Source organism: Pelodiscus sinensis, chromosome 12 (assembly GCF_052426305.1).
Source record: "Pelodiscus sinensis isolate ZL-2025 chromosome 12, ASM5242630v1, whole genome shotgun sequence".
Taxonomy (NCBI): domain Eukaryota; kingdom Metazoa; phylum Chordata; order Testudines; family Trionychidae; genus Pelodiscus; species Pelodiscus sinensis.
This window is the reverse complement of record NC_143063.1, coordinates 14482556-14508792: the sequence shown is the minus strand read 5'-3', so window position 1 is coordinate 14508792 and position 26237 is coordinate 14482556. Positions and strand designations below refer to the sequence as shown.

Genomic DNA, 26237 nt, shown 5'->3' with positions numbered 1-26237 from the left:
GAATTATTTTCCTTAGGAAATTCATATGCTGTATTTCTGGGGAGCTTTATAAAAATATTTCTTGTTATAGTTTACAGACCCTGAGTTCTGGATGCCATTATACTAGTCATTGTGCAAACATGCAGAATGGTCGTCTTGTACTATAAAACTTGATGTACTAAAAGACATTTATTATACAAGCTCAAATTATACATTCACATAGTATATTTTTGCTTTAAGAAAAGTTGTTTTAAAACTATACCTAGCAAGTTTATGTAGAAATATATAGAGCAATGGGAAATTTTCATGACTTATTTCCAACACACACGATAACCTGAATTGTGATTTAATTGAGAAATATTTACATAGTTAAAAATTGAAGGTCAAAGTTCATCCCAGATCCATAATACTGACCTAAATAAATTACTTTCTGCACAGGGAAGTGCTACCCTTTTTATATGCAGCACAAATATTGCCTTTAACTTCACAATTTTTTGCCTTTTTAAATGTAATTGAATATCTCCTTATTGTAACCATGGGGGATAATGTAAAAAAAAGAAATACTATGTAATTCTCCTGCACCCTCAACTTTATTCACTCGGTCAAGTTAATTCTCTCAAACTCGTGCGAAAGAAACTCAATAATTTCATTAATCCTCAATAAATGTCTAACAATTTTGTCTGTCTCTTCTAAACTGTTTGCTATATCTTTGTCGGAAAGACAAAATAATCACACTACCTCAGGTGAGGTAGCTTTTAAATGCCTTTTTAAAATCATAGAATACTAGAACTGGAAGGGACCTCGAGACGTCATCTAGTACAGTCCCCTGCCCTCATGGCAGGACCAAATACTGTCTAGACCATCCCTGATAGACATTTATCTAACCTAGTCTTAAATATCTCCAGAGATGGAGATTCCACAACCTCTCTAGGTAATTTATTCCAGTGTTTAACCACCCTTACAGTTAGGAACTTTTCCCTAATGTCCAACCTAAACCTCCCTTGCTGCAGTTTGTGTATACAGACATCTTTTATTTGTCTTTTTTAAAGCTAATATGTATATTGTGTAAATATCTCCAGTGAACTATTCACAAGTGGTTCCAGACCCTACATTTCAATTTTGTGAAAGATATTTGCTGTGCCTCTGGATTTTTTCAAACTTTGACGTGGTCAGGGCTTCAATTGTTAAATTACTAAGAGGCAGGCCAGCTTGCCAAGGATTTTCTAGTCTAGGCCATCAAATTCTGCATAATATAAGTTTTCATTTGAAAGCATATTAACTTACTAGTATTTGTGGTTGTGCAGAAAAAATTTCAAGTGTAAATCAACATACTTATCTTACAGAGTCTGCAGACTGACTTCTCCAATGCTTCTGCTATTGCTCAGGGTTTTCCAAACAGCAGCAAAATAAAATAGATGCTCTGAAAATGAGTGAAATAGCAGCACCTTCTTGTTCCTCATTGCCAAGAAACTCTGGGGTGAGAGAAATTAACTCTTCCTGTAATCAAAAGGAAATTGAAAGATGCTTTACATTTATTTAATATTTTCTATGCCAAATTTTGCTGGTGTAGCTGTGTGATGCAACTGTCAATGAATCTGTCACCATGGTAAATATAGTAACCATTCAAATGCTTAAAAAGTTGAATGGATAAATACTGAAACCTAGAATACCAAAAGCCAGTATAAAATTGTTCAGCACTTTTAGTACCAAACGCAGAACTATTATGATTTACAAATGAGTAAAGCTGAAATGCTGTAATGCTATTTTCCTGTTTCTATTCATTCAGTAAATCATCTTGCCTCAAGACACTCTGTACATTTCATTCTATTGCAGATATCATATTTTACAATCAACACAGGCCTTTTTATAGTGAATGATGTCTCCAAATACAGAATAAACAATCTATCAGAACTTGGACAGTGACAATCTAATAATTCCAAAGGCTATCTTAGGTGTCTTCTCATTTTTATTGTATTGCTCAAAGGTTTAGCAGCACTGAGCAATTGTAATGTTTGGTTTGTACATAAGAGCCTCTTCAACAGCACACAAAGCAAAGTCTCATCCTAGCAACCACAATTAATCTATACTTTCTTGAACTTTTCAGTCACAACAGATATCAGGGTTTTTTTTAGGTTAATAGAGTCTATTGACCTGCTAATGAATTTCAGATCACAACTATCTGCTTTACCAAATAATTTTTTACCACAAAATTCTTACTTATAGTATTATTTCAAATATTGAATTTAATAATAAATTATCTTGCAAACAAATTGCCAAATACAGAAAATTTTCTCAAATGCTAAACAGCTGCATTAATTTAAAAGTCTAACGTGGCATCAGAGAGAAGGGGTGGCTGAGGTAATATCTTTCATTGGATTGATTTCTGTTTGGGGGGAGAGAAAGTCTTTCAAGCTGCACAGAACTCTTCTTCAGGTCTGGGAAAGATACTTTGAGTGTAACAGCTACATAAAAAAGTGAACAATCATTTCACATAAGTAATTAGACTATGTTCAGAGTGGCTGGTTAGCACCCCTGTAGACATAGGCAAAAAGGTACATTAGGTGGCTACAAATTATTGTAATAAACCATAAACTGAACATCCTTATTAAGATCATGCCCTAGCCTATGCTGCAGTGTTAGAATAACATAAGCTGCCTTACACTGGCCTAACTATATAAGTATCTACAGTAGTATGGTGCTCCCACTGATGCAAGTCTCGCACTATAGCAGTCTAATAATGCCACCTCCACAAGAGGTAGGTGATGCTATGTCTGTATAACACTGCATTACTTATATTGCATGGAGCTGACAGCCTGAAGTCCTGTCACCACCTACCAGTAAGTGATGATGGGGGACAGAGGAGGAGAGTCTAAGAATATCTGTTTCACTGCTTGTAGACTCCCTGCTGTGAAATTAAGCCCAATTTCACTGACTGGGCTGTCAGTCTTGGGGTAGGAGTGGGGGCGTGGTCAGTGCCCCATTTCAGTTGGTGCAAGTCATGCCTGGTGGAGATGTGCACCCTTGGCAGAAAGATGGTAGTGTGGACACCAACAGCCAATTTTAGTTACTGAGGGCTTTGAACTAGGTTTGTTTGATGGGGACTGGTGACCAAAGCCCACAGGTAAGTGAAGAACATGGAGACCTGGGAAATGGGTCAGAAATGGGAGGGAGTGTGGGCTATAATAGCAGAGAGAAAGAAGGGACAAGGCGGAACTGGAAGAAGTATGAGTAATAAGCAGGAAGAACTGGAAGTGCTAATAAATAAATACAACTATGACATCGTTGGCATCACAGAGACTTGGTGGGACAGTACACGTGATTGGTATAGAAGGGCACACCTTACTCAGGAAGGACAGGTGGGGAAAAAAGGGAGGAGGTGTTGCCTTATATATTAAAAACGTAGACACTTGGACTGAGGTGGAGAGGGACATAGGAGATGGAAGTGTTGAGAGTTTCTGGGTTAGGCTAAAAGGGGTAAAAAACAAGGGTGATGTCATTCTAGGGGTCTACTACAGGCCACTTATCCAGGCGGGAAGAGGTGGACGAGGCGTTTTTTAAACAACTAACAAAATCATCCGCAACGCAGGATTTGGTGGTGATGGGGGACTTCAATTATCCAGACATATGTTGGGAAACTAACACAGCGGGGCAGAGACTATCCAATAAGTTCTTGGACTGCATTGAAGACAACTTTTTATTTCAGAAAGTTGAAAGAGCTACTGGAGGGAAGCTGTTGTAGATTTGATTTTAACAAATAGGGAGGAACTAGTTGAGAATTTTAAAGTGGAAGGCAGCTTTGGTGAAAGTGATCATGAAATCATAGAGTTCATGATTCTAAGGTATGGTAGAAGGGAGAACGGCAAATTAGAGGCAATGGATTTCAGGAAGACAGACTTTGGTAAGCTCAGAGAGCTGATAGATAAGGTCCCATGGGAAGCAAGACCGAGAAGGAAAAACAACTGAAAAGAGTTGGCAGTTTTTCAAAGAGACGTTAAGGGCCCAAAAGCAAGCTATTCCACTGCGTTGGAAAGATAGAAGATATGGCAAAAGACCACCTTGGATCAACCAGGAGATCTTGCATGATCTACAAATAAAAATGGGGTCATATAAAAAGTAGAAACTAGGACACATTACAAAGGATGAATATAGGCAAACAATACAGGAATGCAAGGGCAAGATTAGAAAGGCAAAGGCAAAAAACGAGCTCAAACTAGCTACCGGCTAAAGGGAAACAAGAAGACATTCTATAAATATATTAGAAGCAAGAGGAAGACCAAAGACACAGGGTAGGCCCACTGCTCAGTGAGGAGGGAGAAACGGTAACAAGAAACTTGGAAATGGCAGAGATGCTTAATGACTTCTTTATTTTGGTCTTCACCGAGAAGTCTGATGAAAGAATGCCTAATATAGTGAATGCTAGTGGGAAAGGGGGTAAGTTTAGAAGATAAAATTTAAAAAAAAAAAACGAGCTAAAAATCACTTAGAAAAGTTAGATGTCTATAAGTCACCAGGGCCTGAAGAAATGCATCCTAGAATACTCAAGGAGCTGTTAGAAGAGGTATCTGAGCCTTTAGCTATCCTCTTTGGAAAATCATGGAAAACAGGAGAGATTCCAGAAGACTGGAAAAGAGCAAATACAGTGCCCATCTATAAAAAGGGAAATAAGAACAACCCAGGAAACTACAGACCAGTCAGTTTAACTTCTGTGCCAGGAAAGATAATGGAGCAAGTAATTAAGGAAATCATCTGCAAACATTTGGATGATAATAATGTGATAGGAAATAGCCAGCATGGATTTATAAGGATCAAATCATGTCAAACCAATCTGATAGGATAACGAATCTTGTGGATAAGGGAGAAGCGGTGGACATGGTATACCTAGACTTTAGTAAGGCATTTGTTACAGTCTCACATGATATTCTTATCAATAAAGTAGGCAAATACAACTTAGATGGGGCTGCGATAAGTGGGTGCATAACTGGCTGGATAACCATTCCCAGAGAATAGTTATTAACAGTTCACAATCCTGCTGGAAAGGTATAACAAGTGGGGTTCCACAGGGTTCTGTTTTGGGACCGGTTCTGTTAATTATTTTCATCAACAATTTAGATATCGGCATAGAGCGTATGCTTATTAACAGGGCTCGACAAATAATATCATCTACTCGCCCGTGGTGAGTAGATTGCAACCTAGAAGAGCCGGGTTTGGGTGATCTGCGCATGTGCAGATCACTGGACAGCGCGGCTGGTGAGCGGGGCTCGCTGCAGTTGGCGAGCCCTGCTTATTAAGTTTGCAGATGATACCAAGCTGGGAGGGGTTGCAATTGCTTTGGAAGACAGGGTCATAATTCAAAATTATCTGGACAAATTGGAGAAATGGTCTCAGATAAACAGGGTGAAGTTTAATAAGGAAAAATGCAAAGTGCTCCACTTAGGAAGGATCAATCAGTTTCACACATACAGAATGGGAAGGGACTGTCTAAGGAGTACAGCAGAAAGGGATCTAAGGGTTATAGTGGACCACAAGCTTAATATGAGTCAACAGTGTGACACTGTTGCAAAAAAAGCAAACATGATTCTGGGATGCATGAATTCATTCTTCTGCTCTGCTCTACGCTGATAAGGCCTCTGTTGCAATATTGTGTCCAGTTCTGGGCACCACATTTCAAGAAAGATGTGGAGAAATTGGAGAAGGTCCAGAGAAGAGCAACAAGAATGATTAAAGCTCTAGAGAACATAACCTATGAAGGAAGACTGAAAGAATTGGTCTTGTTTAGTATGGAAAAGAACAGATTGAGAGGGGACATGATAGCGAGTTTCAGGTATCTAAAAGGGTGTCACAAGGAGAAGGGAGAAAACTTGTTCTCCCTGGCCTCTGAGGATAGAACAAGAAGCAATGGGCTTAAACTGCAGCAAGAAAGATTAGGAAAAAGTTCCTAAGTGTCAGTGTGGTTAAACACTGGAATAAATTACCTAGGGAGATTGTAGAATCTCCATCTCTGGAGATATTTAAGAGTAGGTTAGATAAATGTCTTTCAGGGATGGTCTAGACAGTACTGGGTACTTCCATGAGGGCAGGGCACTGGACTCGATGATGTCTCGAGGTCCCTTCCAGTCCTAGTATTCTATGATTCCATGAAGTGGATGCAAGTTGACATAACTTGTCTACCTAATGTTGAAAAGCCCCATGATTTAGTGTCTAGAAATGACTAAATTTAAGCTCCCAGGCTCATTTTTTGAAACTTGTGCAGATTTCCTTTAAAGATAAGGGCAGAAGTCAGGAAGCGATTGATCTCTTTGTGAAAAGTTTCAGAGGGATAGCTGATTTAGTCTGTAACAGGAAAAACTTAAAAAACAACAAATAGTCTAGTAGCATCTTAAAGACTAACAAAACATGTAGGTGTTTATCAACGGGTGACAGTGTTCTTGCCTTTATCATTTTCCTGTGTGACTATGGGCATATTTTTCAGCTTAAGCTGAATTGAATTGCTTAGTGAGGACTGAAACCTATCTTGGATAATGCTTAGTTTATTAAACAGCAGCTATTTTTACCAGATATTCATATAAAAACATTCACTGGTTTTCTACCTTTCAAGTACTTTAAACTGCTTGTTTTGTTAGAAATACAATAAAAGAAACTGTTACAATACAACTTGTATAGTACATTTGCACATCACTCTTGTGCTACAGTGTATGACATGCCCAATACTTTGGGGAGGGGTGTGTGTGGAGGGACGGGGACTGGGGAAATCCAGGGTCCAAATCTAAGTCCACAGGGCAGAAAGGGAAATTCTTCTTCAAGTGCTAGCTTATGTCCATTCGGTCTAGGTGTGTGCACACCCCGTGCATGAGTTCCGGAAGCTTTTTGCCCTTAGCCGTACCCGTTGGGCCAGCAGGGGAGCCCCCTGGAGTGTCGCCGGTATATCTTAGCATATAACCCCCTGCTGACCCTCCACCCCCTCAGTTCCTCCTTTCCGCCCATGAAGGTTGCTGGAATGTTCTGCTTGCCTTTGCAAGTCTGGCTTTAGCTTACTTATGTAAATAGTTTCTCCTGGGGAGTAGTTAGCAGTTGATTATTAGTAGATGATAGTGATTAGATCGTGTTGATAGTAGTTTCCCCGCTTTCCCCCACTCTAAACCCATGCCCCGTGGAGATCCACACAAAGATTGTTTGAAGTGCCTCGGTGAGGGCCATTTAATGCCCGCAAGATCTGCAGGTCCTTTAAGCCCCGGACGCAGAGGAAGAGAGACTCCAGGCTTAAGCTCCTGTTAATGGAGTCGGCACTTTAGACCCTGGTGCTGGAGCCAGCACTGTCGGTAAGGAGCACACTGGCATCGACTAGAGAGACAGAGCGAGCGCCAAGGCACACGGCGCCTTCCCGTTACCGATCTTATTTGCTGGTGCCATTGACTAGGAAACGGCCGCAAAGTGAAATGTTACCATGGAAGCGGGACCGGAGAGCCTACCCTCGGGAGCCGTTGCTTCAAGAGAGGAGCCCGGAAAGTTTGGGAGCCCAAGGGGGCGAGGACCTGTCCCTGGAGGAGGTCTGGAAGCCATCCACACCGGAGATGTTCTCTGCAGCCCGGGAGCTATTAGAGCTTACGGCCTCCCTGGGCCCGGCACCACACGGCACGGAGGAGCACGTGGGCCGTGAGACCCATGTGCCTAAGCCGGCACCGCAGCCGACGCCGGGCTTGGCACCGCAGTCCCTGGTGCAGGAGGCACTGTGGAGGAGGACACATCTTCCCGTGGAGTCAGCACCGCTTCCGGAGGCACTGTGCGCTCCAGCACTGGAGTCCCACGCCATGCCGCCCCCTCCAGTATCACCCAGACCTCATAGAGGGAAACCGGCTGCCATGGCTCACCATGTGGTGCCGGGGGAACAACAGTATTCTGCACCACCGTGGTCAGCGTCGGAATACTTTTTGGAGTCCGATGCGGAGTCTCTGGTCTCGTCAGCCATCTCTCGACGGTCAGCTGCATCTAGGGGGTCTCGTTCATCCCGTCAGTTGGTGCACTGCTCCCGGTCGGGTCACTGGTCCTCGTCTCGAGACTGCTCAGAGCATCGCAGCCCACCCGTGGTCCAGACATGCCTCCCTCCTCCCCCCAGTGGCAGCCGCCTATGCAGTGGCCTTTCTGGACACCGTAGGCCTATCATCAGGTGCAAGGCCCTGACCCATCGAGACCAGGGTCTGTGGTGACCTCGGTGCACTCTAGCCCCTTGGCCACCCCACTCACCAGGGACCCAGGCTCGGAGACTAGAGCCAGCCCCCAGGGTGGAGATGTGAATCGGCTGAACCACTCTGTTGTCCCCTTCTGGTAGGTCCTACGCAGGGTCCTGGCCCCAGGACTGAGCCTGCTGCCACGGTTATGGTTCAACCCCAACTGCTGGAGTCCTTGTCCTCGTCACCGGACGAGGCCTTAGCAGACCCATCTCCGGGCATGCCTACGATGGACATGCAAGCCCATCAGGACCTCCTTAGGCGCTTCGCGCAGAACCTGGGGATACAGGCAGAGGAGGTTAAGGAAGAGGAGGACCCGATGGTGGACATTCTTATGGCTGACGCCCTGGCTAAGATCGCCCTCCCTCTGAATAAAACGGTGGTAAAGATAACCAAGACCTTATGGCAGACACTGGCCTCCATTCCACCAACACAAAAAGGAGTTAAGAGGAGGTATTTTGTGCCCCAGTCCGGGCACAAGCATCTCTTCACTCATCCACCGCCAGGTTCAGTAGGGGTTCAGGTTTGCCAGAGGGAGAGGCAGGGTCAGTGGGGTCCTACTCCAAAGAGTGAGGAGCCAAAGAAACTGGACCTGCTGGGGTGGAAGGCATATGCTACAGCGAGCCTACAACTGAGGATCGCAAACCAGCAAGCGATGCTTAGCTGGTATGCGTACAATTCTTGGTGGCAGTAAACAAATTCAAGGACCAGCTGCCTCAAGCTTCCCAGCATGAGTTCGCTGCTTTTATATGGAGGAAGGAAGAATAGTTGTGTGAACAGCACTTCAGGCCGCCCTGGATGCTGAGGACTCAGCAGCTCGTGCCATGGCCATGGGCATTGCTATGCACAGGTGCTGATCGCTCCAGATCTCCGCCATGCCACAGGAGGTCCAGGTGACGTTACAGATGACGATACTCCCTCACCTGGCTTTCCTCCCTAAGGTAATTTCCCTGTTCCACATGTCCCAGGAGATTTCCTGCCAGTGTTCTTTCCAAAGCCACACGTGGATGAGAAAGAGAGGGCACTCCACTCACTGGACGTTAGGAGGGTGCTCTCCTTTTATTTAGACAGGACGCGGTCGTTTCGCAAGTCCACTCAAGTGTTTCTCCATAGCAGACAGGATGAAGGGTTCCCCAGTGTCAGCTCAGTGTCTTTCGTCATGGATTATATCGTCTATCAAGACCTGTTACGATCTTACAAGGAGGATGGCACCTCCTATCACGGGCCACTCGACTAGGGTCCAGGCCTTCTCCACGACCTTCTTAGCCCGGGTGCTGGTCATGGCAGCCATCTGGTCCTCTGTCCATACCTTCGCCAAGCATTATGCCATCACACAACAAGCTAGTCAGGACGCAGCGGTAGGACAGGTGGTGCGGCAGTCCATTTCACTCTAGGTTCAAACCCCACCTCCTTAGGGGTTTGCTTGGAATCACCTAGACGGAATGGACATAAGAAAGCACTCGAAGAAGAAAAGACGGTTACTTACCTCGTAACTGTTGTTCTTCAAGATGTTGCTTATGTAAATTCTGATCCAGCCCACCTCCACCTTCGTCGGAATCTCTGGCAAGAAGGAACTGAGGGGGTGGAGGGCCAGCAGGGGGTTATATGCTAGGATATACCGACGGCACTCCAGGGGGCTCCCCTGCTGGCCCAAAGGGTACTGCTAAGAGCAAAAAGCTTCTGGAACTTGTGCACGGGGCACGTACACACCTAGACAGAATGGACATAAGCAACACATCTCGAAGAACAACAGTTACGAGGTAAGTAACCGTCTTTTTCCTACCTATAATCTGTTTCCATGAGGGACTCCAACTTGGAATTACATCTAGGAATCCTGTTTTGTTTTATTTTTAGGTTATAGGTAAAGATTTGATGCCTTTTAATGAGAGCTGACTGCTTAGGTCATGTCTACACTATGAGAGGTCACATTTGTTCAGATCATTTTCTTGCCACCTTTATTAAGGTCCATCTCCCCACATTGCACAAGAAATCAGCATAGTTTGAAATAGCACATCCACGGTAGGGAGACTGCCATTGATTTTGAGAGCTATGTACTGTGGGTAGCTATTGCACAGTGCCTGCACTGCTTTGCATTCTGGGTTATACTCCCAGTGCACACTGAGACCAAAACTGTGCAGCAGGTTTTGTGTTGTCAGCATCCCATAATGTGCTCAATACTCCCTCCCCCCCTTGCTTGAGCTCAATGGGAAATAGTCTTTTCACACCCTTTCTGTCCTTGATTGCCTATGCAGATTCCATAGCAACATGAGCCTCGCCCCTCCCTCATGAAACCCATTGTGCATAAAAGCATTATGATGTTGATGTCTACCATAGTGCACCTAATGGTGGAGTATGTCAAGAACAAATGCATGTCACTCCAGGAAGAGGACAAGGAGGAATCTCAGGGTGCAGGCTATGTGGGCAAGTTGGAAACACAGTTGACATTAGATCGTCTGGAAACAGTGGAATGCTGGTCCTGGTACCATGAGAAAAGCACAGAGTGTTGGGACTGCATAGTGCTGGAGGCATGGGATTATCAGCAGTGGCTGCAGAATTTCCAAGTGCGCAAAGCTTGGAACTTTGCAGGGACTCTGCAGTTGGAGCTGTTGTTCTACAAGTAGCCAAAGCAATTAATACAATTCTGCTATGGAGGGCAGTGACTCTGGGAATTGTGGATGCCATAGAGGAGGGTTTTGCTGCGATGAGGTTCCCTAACTGTAGTGAGGCAATACGAGGAATGCACATCCTTTTCTTGGCACCTGGCCACTTTTTACAAGGAGTACATAAATCACAGGTGCTGGTGGATCAGAAGGGCCGTTTTGCCAACATCAATAGAGCGTAATCAGGAAAGGTGCATTATGTGTGTATCTTTAGGAACTCCTGCCTCTTGAGAAAGCTGGAACTTTTTTTCCAGACTGGAAAATTATAATTGGAGAGGTAGCAATGCCAATAGCGATCCTTGGCAACCCAGCCAACTCCTTGCTCCTGTGGCTCAGGAAGCCATACATGGGCAGTCCAGACTATAATAAGGTGTGGTTCAGCTACAGACTAAGCAAGTGCAAAATGGTGGTTGAATGTGCTTTTGGGCATTCAAGGATGGGGATCCTTTTTTGGGTGAGAGACTGGTAGATTTTGTATGCTCCAGACCCATGGCAAAACTAGCGCAAGCTATTGGGGAGTCTTTGCCCTCATCCCACCCTTGCAATACAATCAGTAAAGAGATTGTTGTTTAGAGATCATGTGTTTTTATTTAGGGAAGATAGTAAGAAAAGGAGTCCATGGTGGGAACCAAAGGAGTGGGATCAGAAACGTGAGCAAGATAGCCTGGTGGTTGAGTGTGAGGCTGCACTTGAGGTCCCCCCTGCCCATGTCTTGAGGTCCTTGGGGGTGGAGGTTATGGAACTAGGTGAGAAGGGAAAGTTGTTTTTTCTTTTTCGAGTAATGTCACCGTGGGTGCTCCACTGTTGGTGTCGGGTCGTCCTGGCGCCACAGATCGGAGTCTTCATTAGCAGTGGTTGGCCAGATTGCGCATACACGGCATATGTTTTGTGCCATTCATGCTCTTTTGATCTTTTGTGCGGTCCAGCTCCCATCAGTTTCTTCTTTGCCACCCCAGGTCGCAGATGGAGCAAGAAGTGTCTCCTCAACGACTCTAGTCAGAGAAGAAATCTGTTTTTTTAGTATTAGTTTTATTCATAGCTTACTCAGTTTTTCAATTGTTAGTTATAGTTAGTGCATTTTAAAAAAGAACAGGTTTTTCCTCATTAAGTGTTTCTCAGTTACTTAAAAAGGAACAGAAGAAAAGAAAGGCAGAGTTTTTTTTTAAGGCCATCACAATGACAGACCCTTTATCATGCCGGGCTCACCGGGATTTAAGAAGTGCGTCACATGCCGGGAGCCTATGGTCTCCAGTAGCCACTCAGATTGTATAAAATGCCTTGGCAAATCCCATGTACCCCAAAAATGTGCCCATTGCACAGAATTCACAGTAATGGCAGGGTGAGATGAGGCTCAGGATGTTTTCCATTTGACAAAGCCCTGTGGCCTTCAGAGCCAGACTCTCTCTCACTGAAAGAGGAAAAAATGGAGAGCCTCCTCTCTTATTATGGCTCCCACCCACAAAAGAGCTTTGCTTGCCCATTCCCTTCCACTGGCCTCAACAAGTGTTGGGGAAAAGCCAGGAACATCGGATGTTGCGAAACCGCGACTTAAAATGGCTTCAGAGCCAAAAATTCAGCACAGACCATCTACAGTGCCAACAACTGCAGTACCAGTTCAACATTTGGCACCACTAAGCGTGACACCATGATCTGCAGCACTGTCATTCACGGCACCCACAGCAACGGTGCCGCGTATAGTGACCTCCCAGCACTAGCTCATCCGTTGCCAACTCCAGCACCGATGCAGCCGGTGCTGGCACTAGAGAGAGACATAAAAGTAATTATAGTGACCAGACATGAACGCACAGAACCACACCCAGCACTGGGTGAAGTAGTTAGCCCCCCCCGGTACTGAAGAAAGCAACTCGCAAATCAGAACAAGTGATATCAGTCCAAAGCCGCTTGCATTTTCAGACTCTTATCATCACCGTCACCTATACTACATTCGCCTCTAATACAAACTGCCATTGTCAGACATGATAGGAATTACAGACCAGTTTCCGGTTTTTCTCCTGTATCCCAGCAAGCGTACAGGAGATACAGTTCTCTATCACCTCCCCCATCTTCAAAGGGATCTCTCTGCTACATTGTCCATTACTTTCTCCTCGTACACACCATCACGAAGGCTGAATGAGCATATCTTCATCTCGATACCACACTCTGAACAGATGGGAATACCAACAATGCTGGCATGCACATCATTATGATTATCCTGCTCACTGGAAAACGTGGTACCACCACCAATGACAAGTATATCATCCACCTTGCTGCCTGGAACATGAGCCTATACACAGATATTCAGCCTTTCCCACTTTACACAGACGGGAGGCTACAACATCCCCCTCAAATACCCAACCAGTACATCAGCAAATCGACCCCAAGGAGGGGCGAATATCTGAGACAGAGGAACAGCAGCCAGACATTTCGCCGACCAACCAGTCGCCCTCATCTGCCGAGGAGGCAGTTATTCCTTATATTCGGGTACTGCTACACAGTCACCAACAGTGGAGCACGCATGGGAACATGACTCAAAGAAGAGGAAGTTACTCACCTTGGTGCAGTAATGATAATTTTTACAAATGTGTGTCCCTGTGGGTGCTCCACTACCCGCCCTGCTTCCTGCTTTGGAGTCTCTTATTATATCTTTCAGATACCAGGGCAGACTCAAACTGGTGAGACCTGGACCGCTCAAGAAATCAAAAGGGTGCAAACAGCACAAAGCAAACACTGTGCATGCATGGTCTGACCAACCACTGCTAATGAAGACTCCAATCTGTGGCGCCAGGACCACCCAACACCAACAGTGGAGCACCCACAGGGACGAGGGGTATTAGTTTGCTGCCCTGGACCTACAGGTCACATATTTTCACATGTCAATACATCCCTCCCACAGATACTTCCTCAGATTCACTGTGGGCAAGGACCACTTCCAATACAAGGTCCTCCCCTTCAAATTTTCTTCAGCCCCTAACGTCTTTTTAAAGATCCTGGCAGTGATAGCTGCTTATCTCAGACAGCAAGGTATGATCATCTTCCTGTACCTGGACAACTGCCTGATAAAAGGGCGATCTCATGCAGACACCACCAATATGGTCTTCAGGACCAAACACCTTTTTCAGTGTCTTGGTCTGCCCATAAATTAGCACAAGTCCACCCTAGAGCCTGTTCAAGACATAGAATTTATCGGGCCTGCCTCGATTCCTTGTCGGCTCGAGCTTTCCTTCCATGTCACTGTTTTAATGCGCTGCAGGACCTAGTATCCATTCATTCCACAAGCCCCTCTACTACCCTACTTACCTGCCTCAGACTTACGGGCCACATGACTGCCACTACTTACGTTGCACAGCACGCATGACTCCACTTTTATGCCTTACAAACATTAGCTAACAACAGTATACTGCACAAAGTTGTCACTGTCCCCAAAAGCATGTTGCATCCTCTGAAATGGTGCACATCATCCAACAGTCTCCTAGCTGGGGTCCCTTTCGATCAGCCCAGGCCAGCAATGCAGATCATCACGGATGTCCCTCTGCTAGGCTGGGGCGGTCACCCTACACCATCCAGGGCAGCTGGCTCTCCCAATAAACAGTATTGCACATCAACCACCTCGAATTCAGGGCTGTCAGGAACTCTGGCAAGCACTTTGCTGTGATCATTACCAATTCATTGGTGCACATGCTCACAGACAACAGGACCACCATGTTTTATATAAACAGACGGGGGGGGGGGGGTGCCTGGTACCGGTCATATTGTGCAGAGGTAGTGTGCCTGAGGAACTGGTACATTTGCCACAAAGTCACCTTGAGGACATCATACCTACCTGGCGTGAACAACATTATGGCGGCTGCTCTGAGTCGCAGTTTCTTTATGGACCATGAATGGGGGAGACACCCAGGAGTCCTTGCCTTTGCCTTTCACAAGTGGAGCTACCCGTCAATAGACCTCTTTGTGACTTGCCATAACACCAAATGCTCCCACTTCTGCTCTCGAGCAGGGCTGGGCAAGGGATCAGCAGGCGATGAGTTCCTAATCGCCTGGAAGGAACCTCTCTATTATGCCTTCCCACCAATTTTGTTGATCCCGAGCGTCCTCCACAAAGTTCCGTCTGACTGGCTTGCCTCATCTTATAGCACCTTCCTGGTTGAGGCAGATTTAGTTTCCTTGCCTCTACAGCCTGTCCGTGGAATCACCAGTTCTGCAGCCTCACCATCACAACCTCCTCTTTCAAAATTGAGGCATGTTATTGCACCCTCAGCCCTGCACCTTCATGCTTGGCTCCTCTCTGGTTCCATTACAACAAGTCCCATGATGCCAATAAAACACATTAATCCCTAGTTTTCACCGATACAAACCATTCTGGATTATGTGCTACACCTAAAACACGGGAGCCTGTCCATCTCCTCACTGAAGATACATCTCGCTGCAATAGTGGCCTTTCACGGCCGGGTTTATGGGTCATTGGTCTTCGCTCACCCTGTCACCAGGTGATTCCTAAAAGGGCTCACAAATGTGTACTCCCCCACCCTCACATAGGATACCTGCTCCTTCATGGAGCCTAGACCCAGTATTGGGGGGAGGGATAGCTCAGTGGCTTGAGCATTGGCCTTCTAAACCTAAGGTTGGGAGTTCAGTCCTTGAGGAGGCCATTTAGGAATCTGGGGCAAAATCTGTCCAGGATGGTACTCAGTCCTGCTGTGAAGGCAGGGGACTGGACTCAATGACCTTTCAAGGTCCCTTCCAGTTCTAGGAGATAGGCATCTCCATTGATTTAGTGTACTTCCTTCCTTATGAGACCTCCTTTCGAACCTATGGCTACCTGTACCCTTCCATTCCTATTGATGAAGGTGTTGTTCCTAATTGCCATTGCAAGGAGAGTTAGTATGATTGTGGCACTGATGGTCGGGCTGCCCTACACCCTCTTCACAAAGGACAAAGTAACCCTGTGCCCACACCCCTCCCTTCTTCCCAAAGTCTGCACCTCATTCCACATCAATGAACCAATAGTGTTACCCATGTTTTTTCTTAAGTCCCATACATCTCCTAGAGACGCTATGCTACATACCCTTGACATTAGGTACTCATTGGCCTTCTACATTGACAGAACCCAACCCTTCCATAAACCTATGGCAATTAACGGGGGGGAAACCTATTTTTAGTGGTAATGGCCCCAAGGTGCTTAAAGCACATGATTAAGTTCCAGTTGAGTTAAAGGGGACTACTTACATGTTTAGATTTTTAACCTTGTTGAATGGGAGGGGCAGGAAGGGGGATTCTCTCTAAAGCTACTCCTAGTGAGGAGTATAGAAAAGGCTAAGTGTGCTCGTTTTTAATACTAGTCATGCCAACTTCACCATGTTTTGGAGCCTTCATGGTTTATTTTAACATCTAGTATAGTTTTTATCATTTCAAGTACTTGCTAAATTGTTTGATCTGTATTGTCCATATGAGTATAGCTTGGGTGCTCCTACTTTGTATGTTTTTTCTGTGGTATGCCATGTTGGTGTAGCCTTTTCAGTCCCAGATACAAGCTGGATACGGTAATATCTTCTTTGGACCAATTTCTGTTGGTGAGATACCAGCTTTTCAGCTGCATGGGGCTCCCAGACTTTGTTTTTCTGTTGAAATTTGAAATATTACTAAGTCAATATACTTGTGTTGTTATATTCTTTTTGTATTAGTCTGAATTTGTAAAACCTTATTGAAATATGTCTATTAAAATAAATATTTCTACAATAGTATCTAAACCCTGAGCTTGGTAATATCATGTAGATTTCTGGGAGTCAAAACAACACACCTGATGTTTTCTGGTGTTCAGTTTTATGATAATTTCAGTGCTACTCTTTCTGTAAACTAGTATCATACTTTGGGGGTAAACCTTGCTGTTACTACTAAATTCAAATTAGAAAAAGTGATTGAGGGAAGAGAGAACTTTTTGTACAGCTCACTATTTTAGAAATTAGCCATAATTTCATAATAAAATTTGTCATAAATAAGCTGGAAAATATAAGCATCTTAGAAGTAAACTACCATATTTATTCTCAGATTTTCAGTGTAACTATCAGATCTATACTTCCTTGGCACTGTAGCCCATAAAAATTACCGTTGGACTTTAATAATTATTTCTATTGTAAAAAAGTAATGTCTTTCAGAAATCAGCTTGTAAGCTCTACTCCCAGTTGAGTTTAAGGCTCTATCTACTGGGCTTGTATCTTGTATCAGCTCCCAGTTCTTCCCTCAGGAAGAACTGGGAGCTGATATAAGATTTGTGTCTATATTATAGAAGAGGATTTTTTTATGTGAAGATAATGAATTTTAGCTGTCAGACTTGAGAAACAAGGAGAGAGCTATGCAAATACTTGATTTTTTTACATGCCTGAAAGGATAGTGCATTGACTCAACTTCTACTTACAGAATTTCTTCAGACTTTATACTTAACTATAGTTACACAAATGTTGTTTGAGTTAATTGCTGTCCCTGGTCAAGTGAGGCCTGCCACAGAAACAACTGCCTAGGAAAACCTGAAATGTATCTGCCTGCACTGTGCCCCTGAGGTTTTTAGTCACTTATTTCTTTAAGCCCATATAGACTTAGTTTTTAAAACCATTGTCTTAGGGATGTTTAGAAGTTGTCTACAAATATGCTTTAATTTTCATTTGTTAATGTTACTGAAGTTTGTTTTCTTTTACTTTCTGTATTTACTGACTGCATCTTAGTTCATAGATTTTTTTCAGAAGTGTATACCATTGAGTATTGCACTTCTGGAAAAAGTAACACTCAGCCATTAGGTTTCTGTATTTATAATAGCTGTCAAGATTATAGTTGTATAACTTTTTATACTTTTTATTTTTTAGTGAATGAAATCATAGGAAGAGATATGTCACACATCCCAGTGTCACATGGACCAACAGTGGCCAGCCAATCTCCACATACATGCCCTGGATCTCTGGAGACAGGAATATCGGATGGAGTCTAAAAGTGGCTAAGCTTGCAACTAAATGTCCATGAAAGCTTTCAAGTTTTCTCTGAATATTTCTTCTCATCCCTTTCTCTTACACTCACTGTGCTTCCAACTCTTGTGGCCTTTTATAAACTGGAACAATGGACCCTTGCATAGCCCTTTTGGTGGGTTACATTTTGATGTACAGACAGAGCATTTCTAATTCTAGTTTCTCAAGTGCTGTAAAAATGATGGGGTAAATGGACACAAAGAAGCCAGACAAAATATTTTAACTATTAAAAATTACAGATGAGCTTTGCTGTTTTACATTTAAATTAGAATACTTTTATATTGCAAGTGCTTCAAGTGTGGAGATGTTAGTTTTGCTCTTATAATATTCACAGTACTGAATGTGGAGAAAAATCTAATACACATCTTCTGTGTGCTACTTTCCCTTAGAAGAGGTAGTAGAATTGTAATTGACAGTTTTGTACACCTTTGGTCATTCTGAAAGCCTTTAAGCTTCTGTTGTTTAAAAGATAACTTTTTATAATGAAATCTTCCAGAGGCAAAAAACCAAACCCGTCATCTTAAGCCAATGCCTTGGAAGCCATTGTGTATAAAAATACTTTAGTGTTTTCTTTCTTTGATTCATAGGAAGCAAAGCCAAATGTAGATCTGCACTTATTTATAAACGGGAATTGTTATTTGATAGGCTGCAAAGAGACCATTCCATCATGGAAGTGTTGGGATAGAAATGACATTCCAAAATGTAACTTTTATAGCTATATGGGTAATCTTCCTGTAAATTTTATTAGCACAGACTCCTTACTGAATTTTTTTCATAAAAAGGTAACATTTGTAGTCAAATTTGAAAACTAAGGTTTTTATTTAAAAACCTTAATTTCAAAGCCATGTTAGGTAAGGGGAAATTTTGGTATTTGCAGAGGATTTGTTTTTTATTCCTAAGAAATAATGTTTTGAAATACATCAATCTTCCATGGCTCTAGTATTTTCCATGCAGTAAATCATTTGCTTATATTCCTTTTCTATATGTTCATTTACCTAAATTATGCTACTTTGACATGACAGTTTCTTAAATTTGAACTGATATAAACATTTACCTGCTGTAAAGAAACTTACTGTGGGCAAGTGCTTGAAAGGAAGTACATTTGAGTAATTTGCCCATAGTAAATTTGTAAAGCAGAATTTATTGCAGAGGAAAATAGTGAATGAGACAATGACCATGACATTAATCCTTTACAGTTTGTATGAAAGGATGCATTTTCCTCACCTGCCCACTTCAGCAGATAGTAATGTTTACATTGCATGACTTTTAAAACCTCAGTACTCTAATTAAAAGCCTAGGAGAGGATCTGAAACTGCTTATTTAGGTCTTGTTAAGTATTTCCCAAGAGGTTATAATTTACAGACCTGTCTGATGTGGAAAATACAGGGTATACAAAAAATGAGAGATTCATATATAGCAAAATATGATTAGAAGTTTCATACTTGAAGTTGTTTTTAGTCCAGGTTTCTGTTCTTTTGTTGAAACAGCCATTATTTGTATTCGTGAAAATGAAAAGCAAATACATTCATGTTTGAATGCCTATAAGGGAATGACAACATTGAATTGGTTCAGATATTTGAGAGTATTTACATTTCAATTAAAACATGTACAGGGCATGCCATTGCTTTGGAGAAATGAAGCTGTTTTGTCTATATATGTTCTTAAATTACAGTAACACATCAAAGAAAGTCTTAAATGGACTCCATTATTGAGGTCATTAAGAATAAAAACCCACTATAGTAAATATGGTGGCCCATGTATTGGCCAACCAGCCAGGGAAGTTTTACATAGAATCTTTTGCATATGAAATATTAATTTCTATATATGTTTAGATGTAATGTTCTAGCAATACTGTTAAAGGATATAGAATATATCTTTGTATTTGTTGGATCATGGATCTTTATGAAAGACCTAAATTTGAGAAGATGGTGGAAATGGAACTCTTTTAAGCAAACTTGTGCATTTTTTTAAAATGCTATCTAGGACTACCATGGTGATAAATCTTATTTTAATTACTGTTTTTCAAATAAGTTTGTCAAGCCACTATACAGGTAGATTCCTTTCTGACAAACTGTGTTCTGGGAAGCTAAACAGTTAATGTACTGTACATTAGTGTAAGTGTCTCTCAAAATAGTTATTTTTGACCGTTCTGTCATTTGAAAAGAATAATTGTAACTGTTCCTCAGTGGTGCTTCTTTAGTTACTATCCCTACTCACATTAACTTTAAACATGCTAACACACTGAAGTGTTTAGAAGTGCAGTTAGCTATGTTTTTATAACACTGTTAAAATCACTGTAAGCTGTGTAACTGTCCATAGGTTGTGTGCTGGTGGCAAGGCATGTTCCAGTTTTCATTTAATGTAACAGGTCTGTTGAATTAACCAATATTTGTGGGAGGAGTCTAATTTCATGAGCTTTTCATACTTGTGTGGGTTTTGTGCTCCTAACAACTGTTCCAGCCTCTTCTCCTTGCAAGTCCTCTGAGTGAGTAGCTAGAATTCATACTATACCTAAAACATGGGAGCCCATACAATCCAGAGTTGCTATGCACTAAATCTTCTGATGCCTTTAAATACCTTGATGCCTGTAGACCTAGAGATGCTTTCATATATATATATATATATATATATATATATATATATAAATCAGTTTTTGTATTTGCCTTGTAAAAGCTTCAGTACATAGAAGGGGTCTTAATTTTATTTTGTCTTGTGTGATACTGTAAAGACTGTTAAAAGCACACAATCTCCATTGGACTATGCAAATTTAATTTTACAATGGTACCTTGTGACTTGATAATTTGTTGGTATCCACTTTCTTGCTCTTCCTCAATCTCTGCTTTCCATATTTAGATTTAGATTTTAAACATGAAGGAAAGCCTTAATAATAGTCTGTCTTCTATGGAGAGAAGGGAGGATCAATGTTAAGAAGTATTTGGCACATTAGATGTGGGCCATGAAAAAGTAACTTTAATTTTCTGAATTTAACCACAAATCTGGCAATCAGATGTCCTCTATTAAATATATATATCAGTGGAACTGCCATCCTCTGTGAACCAAAGAAAAAAAATGACAATTTTGTTCTCATGCAAACAAAGCTTTGAAAGTCTATTTTTGATACACATAATGGATGTCATTCCTTGAGCTTTGGAAATTGTTCAAATTGAAGTTTTATATTTTAAAATGTGGGACAATTGAGATTAAGACTAAAGATTCTGTTCTAGATGTTTACAGAGCCTTGTATTGTAATTTCATGTACATTTTGTATTTAAAACATTTTGTAAGTTATGATTGCAGTGCTATTTGAGAAATACAAAGGGAAGAACTTGTATTTTAGCCTCTTAAATCATAGTGTTGAATAAATAAGAAAATACATAATGTGTCACTGTTTATTCAAATATATAACCTAAGTAGGACTTGAGTAAAATGAAGCCACTAGTCTTAAACTGCTGGATAGCTATGTTCTACTGCTCTTTGGAGTACTGACTATATGATACTTTTATTAATAACCAAATGACAGCATATTTTGGTACAAACTACCCCACAAATTAATTGGCAAAACTTTTGTATTAAGGAATAAATTATCTTTAGTAAAGCGTAATGGGAGAGCGCACAACCTATGAAGGTGCCGCTAATCAGGTTCTTGAGTATCAAGCTCAACCAGTTAAAGATGTTCCCATTTACAGTCATAAATAATGAAATACAGTAGTACACCGCTGAATATATTTACTCCATGGTAAACAGTATTCTTCATTCATAAAATTATAGCCTTCTTAGAAGATTTACCTGGTGATGCTCCGGTCCTTAACTCAAATAAGTTTTGTTTTTATTCATTTAAATCTTTGTTCTGGAGTGAGGATGAGGATTTCAGTGTGCAAGTGGCCTTGGAGAGAGAGGACAACGGCAGTCCTCTCTCACCATAGTAGCGTGGGACCAAGTGAGAAGTGCCTGTCCATGGTCACGGCAGTGGGCACAGCCAGGGGAGGGGTTCATGTCCCCCAGGTGGGGAACAGGAAGACAAACTCTCTGAAATATATAGTTGGCCCTTTCCACCACTGCCCCTGCTGGCCAAATGGGATTATAGCTATCCTGGTTCCCATCTTTGGTCCCTTGCTGCCCCCTGTGGTCATTCTACAGTATAACTGTCCCTTCTACCAGAGTCCTCCCTTTCTATTTCATGAGAAGTAATCTAACTCCAGGCACATCCCATTGTTTTGGCACAACCAAATCCTTACCTTGCTTTAAATTATAGTAAGAGGAAGCTGCATACCAAATTTGGTGGTCCCCTAGCACTTACTGTTTAGGAGGAGGAGTTCTTGAACAAATGGACTCGTGTGGATGGACACACAAAGTTTCTAAAATATATAGTAGTTTTGTTATTGTTAGAGGCAAGATGCTTTCTTTAGTATTTAATAAGGATGTTAAAGACCAATCGACTATCCGATAAGCATTTCCTTATCAGATAGTAATCATAGAATCATAGGACTGGAAGGGACCTGAAGAGGTCGAGTCCAGCCCCCCGCCCTCAAGGCAGTACCAAGCTCCGTCTACACCATCCCTGACAAATGTCTATCTAACCTGTTCTTAAATATCTCCAGAGAGGGAGATTCCACCACCTCCCTTGGCAATTTATTCCAATATTTGACCACCCTGACAGTTAGGAATTTTTTCCTAATGTCCAATCTAAACCTCCCCTGCTTCACTTTAAGCCCATTACTCCTTGTCCTGTCCTCAGAAACCAAGAGGAACAAATTTTCTCCTTCCTCCTTGTGACACCCTCTTAGATATTTGAAAACCGCTATCATGTCCCCCCTTAATCTTCTTTTTTCCAAACTAAACAAGCCCAGTTCATGAAGCCTGGCTTCATAGGTCATGTTCTCTAGACCTTTAATCATTCTTGTCGCTCTTCTCTGTACCCTTTCCAATTTCTCCACATCTTTCTTGAAATGTGGCGCCCAGAACTGGACACAGTACTCCAGCTGAGGCCTAACTAGTGCAGAGTAGAGCGGCAGAATGACTTCACGAGTTTTGCTTACAACACACCTGTTGATACAACCTAGAATCATATTTGCTTTTTTTGCAACAGCATCACACTGTTGACTCATATTCAACTTGTGGTCCACAATGACCCCTAGATCCCTTTCCGCCATGCTCCTTCCTAGACAGTCGCTTCCCATCTTGTATGTATGGAACTGATTGTTCCTTCCTAAGTGGAGCACTTTGCATTTCTCTTTATTAAACCTCATCCTGTTTATCTCTGACCATTTCTCCAACTTGCTAAGGTCATTTTGAATTATGTCCCTATCCTCCAAAGAAGTTGCAACCCCACCCAGTTTGGTATCATCTGCAAACTTAATAAGCGTACTCTCTATCCCAATATCTAAGTCATTGATGAAGATATTGAACAGTACGGGTCCCAAAACAGACCCTTGAGGAACTCCACTTGTTATCCCTTTCCAGCAGGATTTAGAACCGTTAACAACAACTCTCTGACTATGGTTATCCAGACAGTTATGCACCTACCTTATCGTAGCCCTATCTAAGTTATATTTGCCTAGTTTATCAATAAGAATATCATGCGAGACCGTATCAAATGCCTTACTAAAGTCTAGGTATATGACATCCACCGCTTCTCCCTTATCCACAAGGCTCCTTATCCTATCAAAGAAAGCTATCAGATTAGTTTGGCATGACTTGTTCTTCACAAACCCATGCTGGCTATTCCCTATCACTTTATTACCTTCCAAGTGTTTGCATGTGATTTCCTTAATTACCTGCTCTATTATCTTCCCTGGGACAGACGTTAAACTGACCGGTCTGTAGTTTCCTAATCAGCTGTGCAGCTACTGCCCCTTTAAAACTGCTGCCTCCATGCAATTCAAAGGGTCAGGGGAACCCATAGTATGGAGCCCTGGGTCAGCGGGGGACTTGTAGTCCCCCACTGACCCCAGCCTCTATGACTTTGAAATGCACAAGGGCACCCGCGTGCAGCCCGGAGTCAGCGGGACTTCCCACTGGCCCGGGCTGTACACGGAGTTCCTCATTCCTCCTTTGAAATGTACAAGAGCCCCTTGACTGTAAATTCCATCGACTAGTCAATTAACCACATTTTAACATCCTTAGTATTTAACAAACAGTGGGGAATATTCAGTTTCATACATTAGTACTAATTTTTTCAGATTTTGTCTTCCTTCTATCCTCACTTCCTTCCCTCCTCTGCCAAAAACTCTTAACCTCTGATTCCACAGCCACTTAAAAAAAGGGGGGGCTTGGTTCCATATAAGGATATTGGTATAGGAGGAAGATTGCCAAATGACCAGAATTGCTTGTTCATGTTTACTCTTTGCATTTCTTGTGTATTTCCTCTCTTGCCCTGTACAAAATTGTTTTATCTGTATTTAATCTGCTCAGTGCTTACAGACTTATGTTCTTTTGTATGTTTGATTCCTCTGATTTTGGTTTCATCCAGAAATCTGATTACTCCTGAACTTACACCCAACAAAGAGAGTCCAAATGTTGCTTCAAAGTGTGCTGAGAGGTGATTGACAAAAGTTGGGTGGAGCACTAGTAGAGCCTCTCCAAACCTGAAGAGCCCATATCTAGGCTAAAATTAACCATTGTTTCGTAAACACTAACAGTTGCTTGAAAAAAGGGAGAGAAGCAGTTTCTGGGACAGGATGAAAATGTTCCAAAGATGACAATTTGAGGTTCATAGCTCCTGGATCTAAATGAGGGGATGTTGGACTAGCACCTGTTCTACAACCAGTTACATTATACTGTAGTGCTATGTCTACACTGCCCCTGTTTTGCGCCAAAAATATGCAAATGAGGCAAAACGTGGAATATCACCACACCATTTGCATAATTAATGACGTTCCGTTTTTGCACAAGAGGCTTTTATGCAAAAAGAAGCTGTCTACTCGGCTCCTTTTCCGTAAAAAACCCCTCTTGCACAAGAGCCGTTCTTCCACATTCGTTTCAGGAAGAACGGCTCTTGTGCAAGAGGGGGTTTTGCACAAAAAGAGGGGGGTTTGTCAATTATTCCGAAGTAACTGTGCTGTGTAGACACATATTAGAAAATATGTACTCCAGCCGGGGAGAGACTAAATGATGAAAATTGTAACTAACCCTAAGGACTCAAGCTGACACCTATACCTGTTTTCATGCTGGTTCTATGTCCTGTAAGGTAATGAGGCCCAGAGTTTATTCTAGGCATCATGAAAATGGCAAGGCTATGTCAAGTGTTTTGTCCTTCCAGATAACTAAACAGAGGTGACTAACATACTGGGCAAAATTCCCATTAGCAGAAATTGGTGGTTTGGATCTGGAGCCAATTATAGGAAAAGGAAGGCCCCCTCTTAAACCAGGAAAACAGCAATGGCAGCCTTATGATGCAGCACCTTCCACAAGAGCACCAGGCCTGGCTCAGCTGAGGGAGAAAACAGCATGCCTGTGGACTACAAGTTTGACACTTCTCTACCCTGCCCCTCTAAAAAAGTTACTTCTCACTTGTGCATTGAACTGAGCAGAGGACACTTCCCTCTGCCCTGGACACCACTGACTGCTTTAATAATGAATTTGGACATTCATTCTTCTCACTTTATTGGTTTCTCAGACTTCCCACAGTCTTTCTCCATTGCCAGCCTTGCTCTCCCTGCCTTTTGCATTATAGACTAACTCGGCTATCCCCTGAAGCTTTTAAAGTGCTACCAGACCATTTGTTGTTTAAGTTTATCCTGTACAGACTAACAAAACATGCAGATGGTATCATGAGCTTTTGTGGGCACAGCCCTCTTCTTCAGCTGATGGGAGTGAAGAATTGGGCTGTGCCCACGAAAGCTCATGATACCATCTGCATGTTTTGTTAGTCTTTAAAGTGCTACCAGACTATTTGTTGTTTCTTGCATTAAAGTCCGTCTCCCTTATGTATCTCTCCTGTCTTCCTCTCGCTCCTTAATACCTTTTAAGGCACATACTTGTTCTTCAGTCCTTAATCTGATTAGTTGGTATATTGTAGCTCTTTGCTTGAGCTCTCTTGTTTTTACATTTAGCTCTTCAAGGAATGGACCAAGTCGTCTTCATACATGTTTTGGAAAGCTCCTGGTACAGTATAGGCACTGCACAAGGATATTAAAATGTTAACTCTAGTGAAATGCTGGATTACATGAATTAATGCAATGGTTCTCTATCAGTGTAGCAGAAAGCAGTGATGACAAGAACGTCTTGCTATGGTTAAACTGAAAAGTATTGGAACTCCAACAAATACCTGAGGGTGGCTTCGTGGATGGAATTTAGCATTGAACCATTCTGTGAGACTCATACTCCAGTTTCCATCCTTTGTCAGTAGTTTGATGCGCAGCCCTTTTAAT

The 26237-nt window shown here is 42.4% G+C and overlaps 1 protein-coding gene across 2 annotated transcripts in view; it reads left to right on the top strand.

The window, feature by feature from the left end:
• NFATC3 (nuclear factor of activated T cells 3) overlaps window positions 1–22503 on the top strand; it is a 158359-nt gene extending 135856 nt beyond the window's left edge. The window contains exon 11 of one of the 2 annotated variants that reach the window (XM_075940320.2): window positions 17713–22503. In XM_075940320.2, coding sequence (XP_075796435.2) covers window positions 17713–17834 — 122 coding nt within the window. In that variant the 3' untranslated portion in view covers window positions 17835–22503. The remainder of the gene's footprint in view (window positions 1–17712) is intronic. The other variant, XM_089781446.1, reaches the window with a different exon arrangement.
• The last annotated feature ends 3734 nt before the right edge of the window (window positions 22504–26237 follow it).